The sequence below is a fragment of the Bos taurus genome, chromosome 1 (genome assembly GCF_002263795.3).
Source record: "Bos taurus isolate L1 Dominette 01449 registration number 42190680 breed Hereford chromosome 1, ARS-UCD2.0, whole genome shotgun sequence".
Classification (NCBI taxonomy): Eukaryota; Metazoa; Chordata; class Mammalia; order Artiodactyla; family Bovidae; genus Bos; species Bos taurus.
In genome coordinates this window covers 53393012-53408666 of record NC_037328.1, presented here as the reverse complement: position 1 = coordinate 53408666, position 15655 = coordinate 53393012, and the positions used below count along the sequence as shown (strand labels likewise).

The 15655-nt window shown below is 38.9% G+C and overlaps 1 protein-coding gene across 12 annotated transcripts in view; it reads right to left on the bottom strand.

Annotated features, from left to right (window-relative positions):
• DZIP3 (DAZ interacting zinc finger protein 3) overlaps positions 1-15655 on the bottom strand; it is a 129841-nt gene that overhangs the window by 60008 nt on the left and 54178 nt on the right. For 8 of the 12 annotated variants that reach the window (XM_059885574.1, XM_059885566.1, XM_059885564.1 and 5 more), the window contains 2 exons: positions 2784-2860; positions 559-1176 (listed from right to left, as the gene is read on the bottom strand). In XM_059885574.1, coding sequence (XP_059741557.1) covers positions 559-1176; positions 2784-2860 — 695 coding nt within the window. The remainder of the gene's footprint in view (positions 1-558; positions 1177-2783; positions 2861-15655) is intronic. The other 4 variants (NM_001076092.2, XM_059885601.1, XM_024990666.2 and 1 more) reach the window with 2 other exon arrangements.

Below are 15655 nucleotides of genomic sequence, written 5' to 3'. Positions count from 1 at the left end.
GTGAAACATGCACTCATGGTATTTACAAGAGCATTCTTGAAACACGCAGTACCTGTATTTCACGGTTTTAGGCATCCTTAATTTTGTAGAAGTGATAAAACTCCTCTACTTAAAAATCTTCAACAATTCCTTTATGAAAACACAAACTCCTCAGCGTGGCAAGAGAAATCCTCTTGAATTTATTCTATGAACTCTCCCCTATGTTAAACTCTGTATTGCCAAACTTTTTGTTCCTTGAATTATATTTCTATGTTTCTATACCTTTGTTCTTGTTTCCTTCTGAAATGTCCTTCTCCATCTTCTTCACTTGGCTAACTTTTACATTTAAGAATTCCTAAGATATTATATTCTCCAGAAAGCTTTTTTGGATTCTCTTAGACTATACTTTCCCATGGTATTTTGAAAACATCTCTAGTACTATAATTACTACTAATGTCTTGATGAGTCTATTCTCTCAAGAATGTGAGCTCACTGAATCTCCTGGCCTTAGCAGTGTGTCTGACACATAGCAGACACTCACTGAAGGTTTACTAGCTTAGGTAAATAACTATTTTGTACCTTGTTGATAGCAGGATAACATCCTCTGGATGATTTCTGGTACTGGTATGCCTAGATAGATGGACAGTTGATGGTAATCAAGGGAGATATTCTCAATGGGATTCTCCTTCACTTTGTCAATATCTTCTTTTTTCATCCCAAGGCGCAGAAGAATATCTGAAACTTTTTTCCAAATTGAACTGAATTGTGACTCAGTGAGACCATTCATCAAAATCTCACTAAGGAGGATATCTCTGTATTTGCACAGCCTCAAGATGTCTGCAGACTTAGAGAGATCAGAAGGTGGTGGTTCCATATTCCAGCCTTTTTTGGGTGCAGGGAACACATTCAAATGTTTTATGAGAGCTAATAGAAGGTATAAGTCAAACTGTTTGGACTGTGGTAGCTCCTTGTTTGGGGGATAGAGCAGATGCCATGCTCCACCCAAAGGGTGATTGGTCCAAAGATGGTTGTAGTAGGGTTCCAGTACATTCTTGTGTATAAGAAGCTCTTTTCTCAAAAGAGGGGGTGGCAGAGCCTCATCAAATATTTGCCGAACAATGTCAGTACCAGAAACAATAATTATATGAAGCAGATGATAGAAATAATTATAATCAAGTTTGAAGATAGGCATTTCATCTGAAAATGAATTTTGAGAAGTCAGAAGATTCCACATTAATGTTCTTTTTCTATGTGGTTTCAGGTATTACATCCTAAGTTCATGTAGGACAGGCACTATTCCAAAAGAATAAAGTATATACTACAGAGCTTTGCCACAGCCAGTGCTCAATAAGCATGCTGCTATCTGTCTAGCTGTCAAAAAGTCAAAACAAAAACAGTATGTTCCAAGCAAAAGAAATCACAAAAACTCATCACCACAGAAGCCTTTCAACCGTTCAGTGTTTTGTTCAAATAAATGATCTGTGGCCACCAAATGGCATAAAAGTATTAGGCCTTTGAATATTTTGAAGACTGTCAAGAATGGTAATTGCCGGTGTTTAATTATACTTTATTTAGGCAATTACGTTTTACCTTAATCAGCATTGTCCACTATCCAGTGAGAGTGGAAATGCTGCTTGTCTGACATAGGAATTGAATTTGAAACTTTATCTAATTTTAACGAGTTTAAATTTAAATAGCCACATATGGCTAGTGGCTACCTTATTAGAAAATGCAGAACTATATTAAGAAACGTAAAATGATTTAATGCCTTGCTCCTCAAAGTATAGTCCATTGACCAGCAACAGCAACTTCCACATGGGAGCTGGCTAGAAATATAGAATCTCAGGTCTTAACCCAGAGTTACTGAATTGGCACCTACAGCACCTATAATTTAACAAAATCACAGATAGTTCAAACATATATTAAAGTTTGAGACACACCAATCTAATGAATCTCTTACTCTTATCTTCCCAAAAAATAAACTAATGACTAAGTAGGTGTTTCATCAATGAAATGGAATGAGGCATGAGACTGAACTATTTGATATTTGATATTTTGAACTATTTGAACTATTTGATATTTTTTCTGGTTTAGTAGCACCTCCAAACGAGAAAGCAGACTGAGATGAATTAGAAAGTAATAAGAATTTGGTATATGACAGTATATTTTAAACTAATATTTATCATTATCCTTAATGAATGTGTGTTTCAAAAGATTTTTAAAGTAATATACTCTTGCTTGATATACTTGACATAAACTGTGGAGGCAAGCATGGTTACAAAGCAAATGACTCAAGGAGGAGCTTTCTCTGGGCTGCCAAATAAGCAGCTGGCTAGAATCAGGGACATCCCCAAACAAGAAGGAATGCCACCAGACTACACTTCCCTGGGGCCAGGAGACCTTAAGGTCTCCAAATGCTGAGCAGCTGGCATTTTTTAGCACACTCCTGAAGAGGTGGCACCATTTGGACTTTGAGCCCAAAATGTTCATTCTTTCCATTTCACCCTTTAACAGGGAATGCAGCAAAGAAGGAGAGGTTGGTAAGAAGATCAGATGAAGCTCAATCTCTATAGCCACAGTTATGCACTACCTCTCTGTAGAGGCAAGGTAATGTGATACCTGTACACCTGATATTTCTGTCAGTGAATTCCAGCCTAGACCAAGTGATGCTTGTTAGTATAAACCCAAGCCCATGAACGGCAAACATAAATAAACATATGGTTGTTAATGGCATGATACTTTACATAGAAAGTCAAATTTTTTAACACAGTTTTTAATAGCAGACATATGAAAGTAAAATATACCTTTTGTACCAAGTTTTAAACTGATCTTCGGTCTTATATCAGTATCAGTTATTTTCAGATGCATCAACTTTTTATAGCTGCAATTGGAAAAAAATAAGTTAAAAAAGTCAGTGAAGATTTTTGATATCAGCATGGCTAAGTCAGTGAGCACTTTCTTCTTCTACTCCTGGAAATAATTTAAAAGCAAAGGAGAAAACTGAATGAACAAATAAAAACACCAACAATAACAACCCTACAAGGCCATTTTCACTGGAATTCAGAGGCAAGTAGAATTGTTAGATTTCATACAAAAAGAATCACATGACTAACTTGTTTGCAAGAAGACTGTATGGTAGCAAAAAAATAGAAGTCTTTGCATTATAAAAAGTCAGCAAACCTGGAACTCCTCCCATATCCTCTTCCACCACAGAATCTTCTTACCAATAACTATTCTTTAAAAATTCATTTAATTAATTACTGCATGCATGCTCAGTCGCTCAGTCGTGTCTGACTCTTTGCAACCCTTTGGCCTGTAGCCCACCAGGCTGCTCTGTCCATGAGATTTTTCAGGCAGGAATATTGGAATGGGTTGCCATTTCCTCCTCGATGAGATCTTCCCTAACTAGGGATCAAACTTGTGTCTGCATTTCCTGCATCACTGGCAGATTCTCTACCATTGAGCCATTGGGGAAGTCCCCCTTTTAATGACTAGCAATTAAAAGAGACACAAAGAAAGAAACTGGTATAGTGTCAATACGAATAACTAGGAAAAAAAAGAGAAAAAAAGTAGCAAGATTTATTAAATAGACTAAGTAAATGCTGCCATGAAACAGCTGAAAAAACTTGGCACTTGACTTCGAAAAGAACTCTCCCACAGAAAACAATACCAAAAAAAAAGGCAACACTAGAATGTATGCTTAGCTTAAAGGACAGAGATGGTGGTGGTGGTTGTTACTGATTTTATCTCTAGCACCAGCATAACACTGCCAATCATCTGCTACAAAGAAAACATTTTAAACTCTTAACAATATATAGTAACAGCAAAGACACTGAGTAAAAGGAATTCTACATTGCCAGCCAGCCAGAGTGTAAATTGGTAAAACCACTATGGGAAACAGTTCAGCAAAATCTAGTAAAGTTGAAGATATGAATAGATGGCCTAGCAATTATACTCCTAGGAATACACTCTGGAGAATTTTTTGCACACGTACACCTGGAGACATATATAAGAATGTACATCATAGAACTGTTGTTACAGTCTAAAACTGGAAATAACCCATATGTCTATCAATGATAGAACAACTAAAGTAGTATAGCTATAAATGTCTCCAAAGGATTCTCCAGGCAAGAATACCGGAAAGGCTTGCCATTTCCTTCTCCATGGGATCTTCCCAACCCAGCAATCGAACCCAGGTCTCCAGCACTGCAGGCAGATTCTTCACCGACTGAGCTAAGAGGGAAGCCCCATAGCTATAAATGAAATAGACCAGTGAAATGAAAAACTATAATAGGAAAAAAATTTCAATGTCTATTTAAAAGCATAAAAATGAGTGTTTAAATGTATATAAAATTCAAAACAGAAAAAAATAAACTATACTTATAAGCAACAGTATATTATGGAATCAAGGAAATATGTAGAAGTAAAATATATGATGCACAAAAATGGGAAGAAATCACACTATATTATTGTAATGCTCATACACTATATATGATGCATTATTTAAAAACAGATTTTTATGGGTTAAAAATGTGTATCATCACAACATTGTAAATCAACTATATTGCAATAAAATAATTTAAAAATGTGTATCAAAGGTTTCAGAGCAGTCACTTACTATAACAAAAATAAATATAATAAAAAAAACCAAAAAACTGCTATCGGGAAACAAAAAACAAGGGCAGAAGGGAAAAATTGAAAACAACCAAGAATATGGTAGATTTAAATCCAACACAATCAAGAATTATAGCAAATGTATGTGGAAATGACCATCTAATTTAAAGACAGACATTGTCAAGCTGGATATAAAAAAAAACAAACAACCAAGACCTATGTTATCTCTAAGAAACCCTCTTTAAAGGTAAAAATATATATGTGCTGTGTGCTAAGTCACTTCAGTCGTGTTCAAGTCTTTGCTACCCTAAGGACTGTAGCCTGCCAGGCTCCTCTATCCATGGGATTATATAAATTGAAGTAAATGGTTGCAAAAAGCTATGCCGCACAAACAGTAATTAAAAGCTGGAATAGTTATGCAAATATCAGATAATAAACTTAAAGCAAAAATATTATCAGGGATAATCAGGGATATCCTTTTACATAAGGATAAAGGATTCAAATCATCAAGAAAAAAATAAAGTAACCCTATATATGTGTGTAGTATCTAATGAAAAGAGTTTAAAAATATACTAATAGGCAATAGAAAAAGACAATATATAGACATCAAACTTCAACATTTCCCTCTTAGTAATTGATAGAAAAAGTAAACAGATAATCAGTAGTGATACAGAAACACTGAAACAAAACTAATAAATCAACTTGGTATATTAATAGAACATGGTACTAAACAAAGGCAGATATAGTTCAAATGCAATGAGACACTTATCAAAATATACAATATTTAAGTGTCATAAAAGAAATCTCCACAATTTTTAAGGCTATAATGCTTGAAAATATATTCTGTGACCACAGGGAATGAGATTGGAATTCATATATAGAAACATAGCTGAAATATCCCCAAATATTTGGCAATTATTTAACACACTTCCATACTTATACACACACACAATTAGAAAATAATTTGAGTTGAAAAACCTAAAAACAACTTACATATTAAAATGGATGGGACACAGCAAAAGCAGTGATGCTAAAGGAAAGCTATATATTCTATATATAAAGCTATATATTCTATAAAGAAAAAATAGTCTCAAATCAATCATGAAATCTTTCATTCTAAAAAATTATAAAAATGTGAGAAAGCTGAACCCAAAGCAAGCAGAAGCAAGGATGTATAACAAAAGTTAAGAACAAAAGACAATGAATTGAAAACAGAAAAATATTAGAGAAAATCAATGAAATGAACTGATTCTTTGAAAGGATCAACAAAATTGATAAACTTCTAGTCATAATGATCAAGCAAAAAAAGACACAAATTTCCAACATCAGAAATTAAAAGGGTGACATCACTGTAGAATCTACAGATATTAAAAAGGGATCATACGGGAATATTATAAATAACTTTATGCAAAGATATATAACTTGAATGAAATTGACAAATACCTTGAAAAAGACAAACTATCAAAGCTCATTCAAGAAAAAATAATCTTAATAGCTATGTGTCTATTACACAGAAGAACTATACAGAAAAGATTTTCATGACCCAGATAACCACAATGGTGTGATCACTGACCTAGAGCCAGACATCCTGGGATGCGAAGTCAAGTAGGACTTAGGAAGCATCACTACGAACAAAGCTAGAGGAGGTGATGGAATTCCAGTTCAGCTACTTCAAATCCTAAAAGATGATGCTCTGAAAGTGTTGCATGCAACATGCAGCAGATTTGGAAAACTCAGCAGTGGCCACAGGACTGGAAAAGGTCAGTTTTCATTCCAATCCCAAAGAAAAGCAATGACAAAGAATGCTCAAACTACCGTACAACTGCACTCATCTCACGCGCTAGTAAAGTAATGCTCAAAATTCTCCAAGCCAGGCTTCAACAGTACGTGAACTGTGAACTTCCAGATGTTCAAGCTGGATTTAGAAAAGGCAGAGGAACCAGAGATCAAATTACCAACATCGCTGGATCATTGAAAAAGCAAGAGAGTTCCAGAAAAACATCTATTTCTGCTTTACTGACTATGCCAAAGCCTTTGTGTGGATCACAGTAAACTGTGGAAAATTCTAAAACAGATGGGAATACCAGACCACCTGACCTGCCTCCTGAGAAATCTGTATGCAGGTCAAGAAGCCACAGTTAGAACTGGACATGGAACAACAGACTGGTTCCAAATAGGGAAAGGAGTACGTCAAGTTAAATAAGCAGGATGACAAGGCTGTATATTGTCATCCTGCTTATTTAACTTACATGCAGAGTATATCATGAGAAACGCTGGGCTGGATGAAGCACAAGCTGGAATCAAGATTGCCGGAAGAAATACCAATAACCTCAGATATGCAGATGGCACTACCCTTTACGGCAGAAAGTGAAGAACTAAAGAGCCTCTTGATGAAAGTGAAAGAGGAGAGTGAAAATGTTGGCTTAAAGCTCAACATGCAGAAAACTAAGATCATGGCATCTGGTCCCATCACTTCATGGCAAATAGGTGGGGAAACAGTGGAAACAGTGACAGATTTCCTCTTCTTGGGCTCTAAAATCACTGCAGATGGTGATTGTAGCCATGAAATTAAAAGACGCTTACTCCTTGGAAGAAAAGTTATGACCCACCTAGACAGCATACTAAAAAGCAGAGACATTACTTTGCCAACCAAGGTCCGTCTAGTTAAAGCTATGGTTTTTCCAGTAGTCGTGTATGGATGTGAGAGTTGGAGTATAAAGAAAGCTGAGTGCCGAAGAATTGATGTTTTTGAACTGTGGTGTTGGAAAAGACTCTTGAGAGGCCCTTGGACTGCAAGGAGATCCAACCAGTCCATCCTAAGGGAAATCAGTCCTGAATATTCATTGGAAGGACTGATGCTGAAACTGAAACTCCAATACTTTAGCCACCTGATGCGAAGAACTGACTCATTTGTGAAGACCCTGATGCTGGTAAAGATTGAAGGCAGGAGGAGAAGGAGACGACAGAGGATGAGACGGTTGGATGGCATCGCTGACTCAATGGACATGAGTTTGAGTAAACTCCGGGAGTTGGTGATGGACAGGGAGGCCTGGCGTGCTGCAGTCCATGGGGTCTCAGAGTCGGACACGACTGAGTGACTGAACTGAACTGATCTCTTAAAAATTTTTAATTAATATGTAAAAGAAAATTCCACAAAGAAAATTCCAGTCCAGATGGCTTCTCGAGTAAACATTCAAAACATTTATAAAATTGTTGTTGTTGTTCAGTCGCCCAGTTGTGTCTCTTTGTGACCCCATGGACTACAGCACGCCAGGCCTCCCTGTCCCTCACCATCTCCCAGAGTTTGCCCAAGTTCATATTCATTGCATCGGTGATGCCGTCCAGCCATCTCAACCTCTGCCACTTTCTTCTGCCTTCAATCTTTCCCAGCACTAAGGACTTTTCCAATGAGTCCTCTGTTTGCCTCAGATGACCAAAATACTGGAGCTTCAGCTTCAGCATCAGTCCTTCCAGTGAATATACAGGGTTAATCTCCCTTAAGATTGACTGGTTTGATTTCCTTGCCATCCAAGGGACTTTCGGGAGTCTTCTAAAGCACCACAGTTAAAAGGCATCAGTGTTCTGCCTTCTTTACAGTCTACCTCTCAGAACCGTATGTGACCACTGGGAAGACCACACCCTTGACGATACGGACCTTTGTCAGCAGAGTAATGTCTCTGCTTTTCAACACACTGTCTAGGTTTGTCATCGCTTTCCTGCCAAGAAGCAATTGTCTTCTGATTTCATGGCTGCAGTCACTGTCCACAGTGATTCTGGAGCCCAAGAAAAGGAAATCTGTCACTACTTCCACCTTTTTCCCCTTCTATTTGCCATGCAGTAATGGGGCCAGATGCCACTATCTTAGTTTTTTTAATATTTAGTTTTAAGCTGGCTCTTTCACTCTCCTCCTCCATCCTCATCTAGAGGCTCTTTAGTTCCTCTTTGCTTTCTGCCATTAGAGTGGTATCATCCACATATCTGAGGCTGTTGGTGTTTCTCCCAACCTATCTTGATTCTGGCCTTTAATTCATCCAGCCTGGCGTTTCTCATGATGTGCTCAGCACATAGGTTAAACAAACGGGGTGGCAGCAGACAGCCCTGTTATACTCCCGTCTCGACCTTGAACCAATCAGTTGTTCCATATAGGGTTCTAACTGTTGCTCCTTGACCCACATACAGGTTTCTCAGGAGACAGGTAAGATGGCCTGGTATTCCCATCTCTCTAGGAGCCTTCCACAGTTCGTCATGATCCACATGGTCAAAGGCTTTATTATAGTTGAGGAAACAGAGATAGATGTTTTTCTGAAATTCCCTTGCTTTCTCTATAATCCAGCAAATGTTGGCAATTTGATCTCTAGTTCCTTTCCCTTTTCTAAACCCAGCTTGGACATCTGGAAGTTCTTGGTTTGCATAATGCTAAAGCCTACCATGCAAGATTTTAAGCATGATCTTACTATCATGGGAGATGAGTGGAATTGTCCAATGGTTAGCACATTCTTTGGTACTATCCTTCTTGGGAATTGGGATAAGAATTGACCTTTCCCAGTCCTGTTGGCCACTGCTGGGTCTTCCAGATTTGCTGACATAATGAATGCAACACCTTGATAGCACTGTCCTTTAGGGATTTGAATAGTTCTGCTGGAATTTCGCCATATCCACTAGCTTTATTAACAGTGCTTCTTAAGGCCCACTTGACTTCACACTCTAGAATGTCTGACTCTGGGTGACTAACCATATCATCGTAGTAATCCAGTTCATTAAGATCTTTTTTATACAGTTCTTCCATGTATTCTTTCCATTTCTTCTTGATCTCTTCAGTATCTGCTAGGTCTCTACCATTTTTATCCTTTATTGTGCCCATCTTTGGCTGGAATGCTACCTTGATATTTCCAATTTTCCTGAAGATATCTCTAGTCTTTCCCCTTTTGTTGTCTTTTTCTATTATTAAACACTGTTCATTGAAGAAGGCCTTCTTTTCTCTTCTAGCTATTCTTTGAAACTCTGCATTTAATTGGATGTACCTTTCCCTCTTTCCCTTGCTTTTTGCTTCTCTTCATTCTTCCACTATTTGTAAAGCCTCCTCAGTTAACCACTTTGCCTTGTTTTTCTTTTTCTTTGGGATAGTTTTGTTCACCGCCTCCTGTACAATATTAGAGACCTCTGTCCATAGTTCTTCAGGCACACTGTTAGCTAGATCTAGTCCCTTGAAACAGTCCCTTATCTATTCGTTACCTCTACTGTGAATTCATGCAGCATTTCAGTCATACCTGGCTGGCGTTTTTTCCCGGTTTTCTTTAGTTTAAGCCTGAATTTTGCTATAAGGAGCTGCTGATCTGAGCCACAGTCAGCTCCAGGTCTTATTTTTGCTGACTGTATAGAGCTCCTCCATCTTCGGCTACAAAGAATGTAATCAATTTGACTTTGGTATTAACCATTTGGTGATGTCCATGTGAAAAGTTGTCTCTTCTGTTGTTAAAAAAGAGTATTTTTATGACTAGTGCATTCTCTTGGCAGAATTCAGTTAGCCTTGCCCTGATTCATTTTATTCTCCAAGGCCAAACTTGCCTGTTATTCCAGGTATATCTTGACTTCCTACTGTCACATTCCAATCCCCAATGATGAACAGAACATCTTTTTTAGGCGTTGTTCTAGGAGGTCTTCTAGGTCTTCATAGAGCTGATCAACTTCCGCTTCTTTGGCATTGGTGGAAGGAACATAGACTTGGATTACTGTGATGTTGAATGTTTTGCCTTGGAAACAAACCAAGATCATTCTGTCATTTTTGAGGCTGCACCCAAGTACTGTATTTCAGACTCTTTTGTTGATTATGAGGGCTACTCCATTTCTTCTATGGGATTCTTGCCCACAGTAGTAGGTATAATGGTCATCCAAATTAAATTTGCCCATTCCCATCCATTTCAGCTTGCTGATTCCTAAGATGTTGTTTATTCTTACCATCTCCTGCTTGACCACATCCAATTTTCCTTGATTCATGGACCTAACAGTCCAGGTTCCTGTACAATACTTTTCTTTGCAGCACTGGATTTTACTTTTGACAGCAGACACATCAACAACTGAGTGTTGTATCCACTTTGGCCCAGCCACTTCATTCATTCTGGGGCTATTGGTGATTCTCTTTCATTCTTCCCAGTAGCAGCATATAGGACACCTTCAGACCTCGGAGACTCATCTTTTGGTGTCCTATCTTTTTGGCCTTTTATACAGTTCAAAGCATTTATAAAATAGTATCAAGGCAGCATTCTGACAAAATAAAAGTAGGAAAATTTTCAAACTCATTTTAGGAGGCTAGCATTACACTGATACCAAATCTAGACAAAGATATTACAAAAACAAACAAACAAACTTTGGATCAATTTCCCTTAGGTGCAAAGGGCAGAAATCCTTTAATTATACTAGAAAATTGAATCAAATGACAAAGACTCTCTCTAAGACCAAACACTAGTCAGTTCCTTTTGAACGCTTTTTCAATTAGGCCCCATGCCTGTCCAGGTGCTCAACAGCTCCAAATTAGGAAGAATTCTGCTACGTCAATTTTAGCCAGAATCCACTACTGGTTATTTGGTCACTCTTGATATCAGACCAAATTCCTCTCCTTCGTATTCCCTCAGGTAACATTGATTATCCTGGCCTGACTTCAGCAAGAGTCCTATTAGGTAAGTTTAACAAAGAATTACCCTTGATGATTCTTAGTAATTTTTCATCCACTGATTCCCAATCTTCTCCCTGACTATAAATTCCTACTTGTCCAGTCTCACTCCCTACTACAAAACCCTTAGCAGTAGTCTCTATGCCTCTCATGAAAGTTCTGAATAAAGCCTGCCTTATCATATTAAAACTCATCATGAATAATATTTTTAACAACACCAATGAAATGACATCATCAAGACAGCAACATGAACATTCCAGACTTCAGTCTCCCTCACAAAAAAAAAGACTAACGAGTAACTCTCCAGAGACAAGACACCTTTATGAAAATCCAAGAACCCAACTGTGAGGCTGATGCATCTCCCTGGACAACAGAGACAAAGCAGAGCTATCTTAAAAGGATTAGAAAAGCAGTCCTTCTTTGACCACATACCCGTCTCTCAGGCTGGCACAGCACTGAACCAAGAGGGTCCCTCTGGGCCTACAGTTTCTCCAGTGAGAAAAGGAAAACTCAATATAGGCATCTGGCAACCTAGCACTGTCGGAGGCTTACTAGGAGGCTTACATTTGGGTCTTGCCTCATAGGGATCACTGAGGCAAATCTATTGAGCGCAACCATTGAGTATCAGATAAACAGAGAAGAGGGGTAGAAATTACAGCAAGCAGTGCTTGTATCTTGGCAGACTACATTCCTTCTTGCAGTGGCTCCTGAAAAAGGCACAAAGAATGTAACAAGTAAATAAAGCTTAAGGGATTTATAGGACAGTGATGAGAGAAACAATATCAGATCAGATCAGTCACTCAGTCGTGTCTGACTCTTTGCGACCCCATGAATCTCAGCACGCCAGGCCTCCCTGTCCATCACCAACTCCGGGAGTTCACTGAGACTCACGTCCATCGAGTCAGTGATGCCATCCAGCCATCTCATCCTCTGTCATTCCCTTCTCCTCCTGCCCCCAATCCCTCCCAGCATCAGGGTCTTTTCCAATGAGTCAACTCTTCGCATGAGGTGGCCAAAGTACTGGAGTTTCAGCTTTAGCATCATTCCTTCCAAAGAAATCCCAGGGCTGATCTCCTTCAGAATGGACTGGTTGGATCTCCTTGCAGTCCAAGGGACTCTCAAGAGTCTTCTCCAACACCACACTTCAAAAGCATCAATTCTTCGGCGCTCAGCCTTCTTCACAGTCCAACTCTCACATCCATACATGACCATGGGAAAAACCATAGCCTTGACTAGACGAACCTTTGTTGGCAAAGTAATGTCTCTGCTTTTGAATATGCGATCTAGGTTGGTCATAATTTTCCTTCCAAGGAGTAAGGGTCTTTTAATTTCATGGCTGCATTCACCATCTGCAGTGATTTTGGAGCCCAGAAAAATAAAGTCTGACACTGTTTCCACTGTTTCCCCATCTATTTCCCATGAAGTGGTGGGACCAGATGCCATGATCTTCATTTTCTGAATGCTCAGCTTTAAGCCAACTTTTTCACTCTCCACTTTCACTTTCATCAAGAGGCTTTTGCATTCCTCTTCACTTTCTGCCATAAGGGTGGTATCATCTGCATATCTGAGGTTATTGATATTTCTCCTGGCAATCTTGATTCCAGCTTGTATTTCTTCCAGTCCAGCGTTTCTCATGATGTACTCTGCATAGAAGTTAAATAAACAGGGTGACAATATACAGCCTTGACGAACTCCTTTTCCTACTTGGAACCAGTCTGTTGTTCTATGTCCAGTTCTAACTGTTGCTTCCTGACCTGCATACAAATTTCTCAAGAGGCAGATCAGGTGGTCTGGTATTCCCATCTCTTTCAGAATTTTCCACAGTTTATTGTGATCCACACAGTCAAAGGCTTTGGCATAGTCAATAAAGCAGAAAGAGATGTTTTTCTGGAACTCTCTTGCTTTTTCCATGATCCAGCGGATGTTGGCAATTTGATCTCTGGTTCCTCTGCCTTTTCTAAAACCAGCTTGAACATCAGGAAGTTCACGGTTCACATATTGCTGAAGCCTGGCTTGGAGAATTTTGAGCATTACTTTACTAGTGTGTGAGATGAGTGCAATTGTGCGGTAATCCCAGAAGAAGATGAGAAAGAAAAAGAGACAGAAGAGTATTTAAAACAAATAATATCCCTTACCTAAACTTCAGGTGCAAAATGGACATCCAGATACATAGGGCTCAAAGAACCACAAATGGGTTGAACCTTAAAAAGATTGCACTGAGATGCATTATAACTTATTTAACAAAAGTAAAAGACAAAGAGAGACCTTTGAAAGTAAAGAGGAAGGCAACATTGCCAATGATTTTGGCAATGATTTTCTGATATGACATCAAAAGCACATATAAAAAAGCAAAAATAACTAAGTGGGACTACATCACACTAAAAAACTTCTGCACACTGAATGAAATAGTTAACAAAATGAAAAGGCAACCTAGAGACTGTAAAGAGTCTGCCCGCAATGCAGAAGACCAAGGTTCAATCCCTGGGTTGAAAAGACCCCCTGGAGAGAGAAATGGCAACCCACTTCAGTATTCTTTCCTAGAGAATCCCATGGATGGAGGAGCCTGGCAGGCTACAGTCCATGGGGTTGCAAAGAGTCAGACACAACTGAGTGACTAACACTTCTTCATTTTATGTGTCCAAAGGAAATACAATTTCTGTCTCAGAGACATCTACATCCCCATGTTCACTGAAGCATTATTTACAGCAGCCAAAACATGGAAAACAACTTAAGTGTCTGTTAATGGATGAATGGATAAAGAAAATTTGGCATATATATACACTATGGAATACTACTCAGCCATAAAAAGGGAATACCACCATTTGTGATAAATGGGTAAACTTGGAGGGCATTATGCTAAGTGAAATAAGTCCAACAGTGAAAAACAAATACTGTACAATCTCACTTATATGTGGGAGCTGAAAAATCCTGAACTCAAAAACCACCCCTGGTGATTGCCAGGGGTGGGAGTGAAGAGAAAAAGTTAAAATTTTACATAACCTCCTGCTCCTTCTGCCTCTGTAACCCAGCTTGCTCCTTGCAATGTCTAGATCACATAGGTCGCAGAAAGTAGGGACTCACAATACTAGGAACTGGAGCTTATCTCACTCACCTTTGTCCTGCTCTTTGCAATCACCCTAGCCCCTGCAAACCCGTAAACCCACTTAATCATGCCTGTCTGGGTATAAAAATCTCTGTAACCTCTTTGTTCAGGGTTCAAAGCTTGGAGTGTTAACTCCTCTGGGCCCCCCAGCATAATAAACCTGAGTTCTCCAACTCTCCAAGTGTGGTGCTTGGTTTCTTGAGTACTTATTACTGCAACATTTCTGGAGGCCCCAGTCAGATTCCAACCACACTGGCCCCTTGGGCCACTAGACTGGTGGCTCGGCCGGGCTGGAGGCAAGGAACCTGGAGATGAATGTGGCGGTATGTTACCTGAAGGTATTCCAGGTTCTCTTTCAGACCGGTGTTCCAAATCTCCAGACGGCCGAGCCCCGACTGGACTCATTGGAGGGATGGACTAACTCACCAGGAATGGCCACAGGATAAGGTAAGGCTCTGGGGTCGCTCCCCAGGCAGGAATCTACCCCAACGGGTAGAAGAGACTGATCACCTCCTTGGGCTCCCAGGAAGGGAACACTAGATAGGAAGAACTGGGGACTTGGGAGGAAGGGAGGCACTGTAACTGATAACCTCCTTGGGGCTCCCAGGAAGGGAGCAACAGTTAAGAAAACCTGGGGACTCAGGAGAAGGGAGGCATTGTGATAGCCTCTGAATGATTGTGAGTGCGTGATTGCTGACTGAACTGAGTGAGAGAAACTTTTTTTGGAAACTGCAAAGCCAATTCTTTTTGCATATACAGTTAAAAATAACTAGCTTGTTAAAAGGCCTGCCAAGGAAAAAGCTTGAAGTTAACCCTTTCCATGTCCTTAAGATACACAGCCCACTCTGCCTGAGACCTCAGTCTTGGGCAAATTAGAACTTCATGCAAAGAAAAAAAAGGGGTCAAAGAGATGTTTTAAATCTCAAACAGAAAACTATAAGATCTCTGTCTGTCTGTCTGGATTTATGTATGTCTCAGTGTATGTCTTTTTACTGATAATATTAAGTTGTAAATGCATTCTAATTTAATTGACCTAAAGAAAATTGACTGCTTATAAATTAAACAATTCTAAGTACAAGAAAAATTAACCTAAATAAATTTCAGATTCACATAAACCGGGAAATATTCAATATTAAATATCTAGTATTAATGTCTGTTTGCTAATCTAATAAGGAAGTAAGGTGTATGTTTTTAATAAAGAAGATATAAAAAATAAAATTTTATTTTATAAAGGGAAAACAAAGTAGGTCTGACTTACAGGTGGCTGTTACAGAGAGTGATTAAAAGGTTTG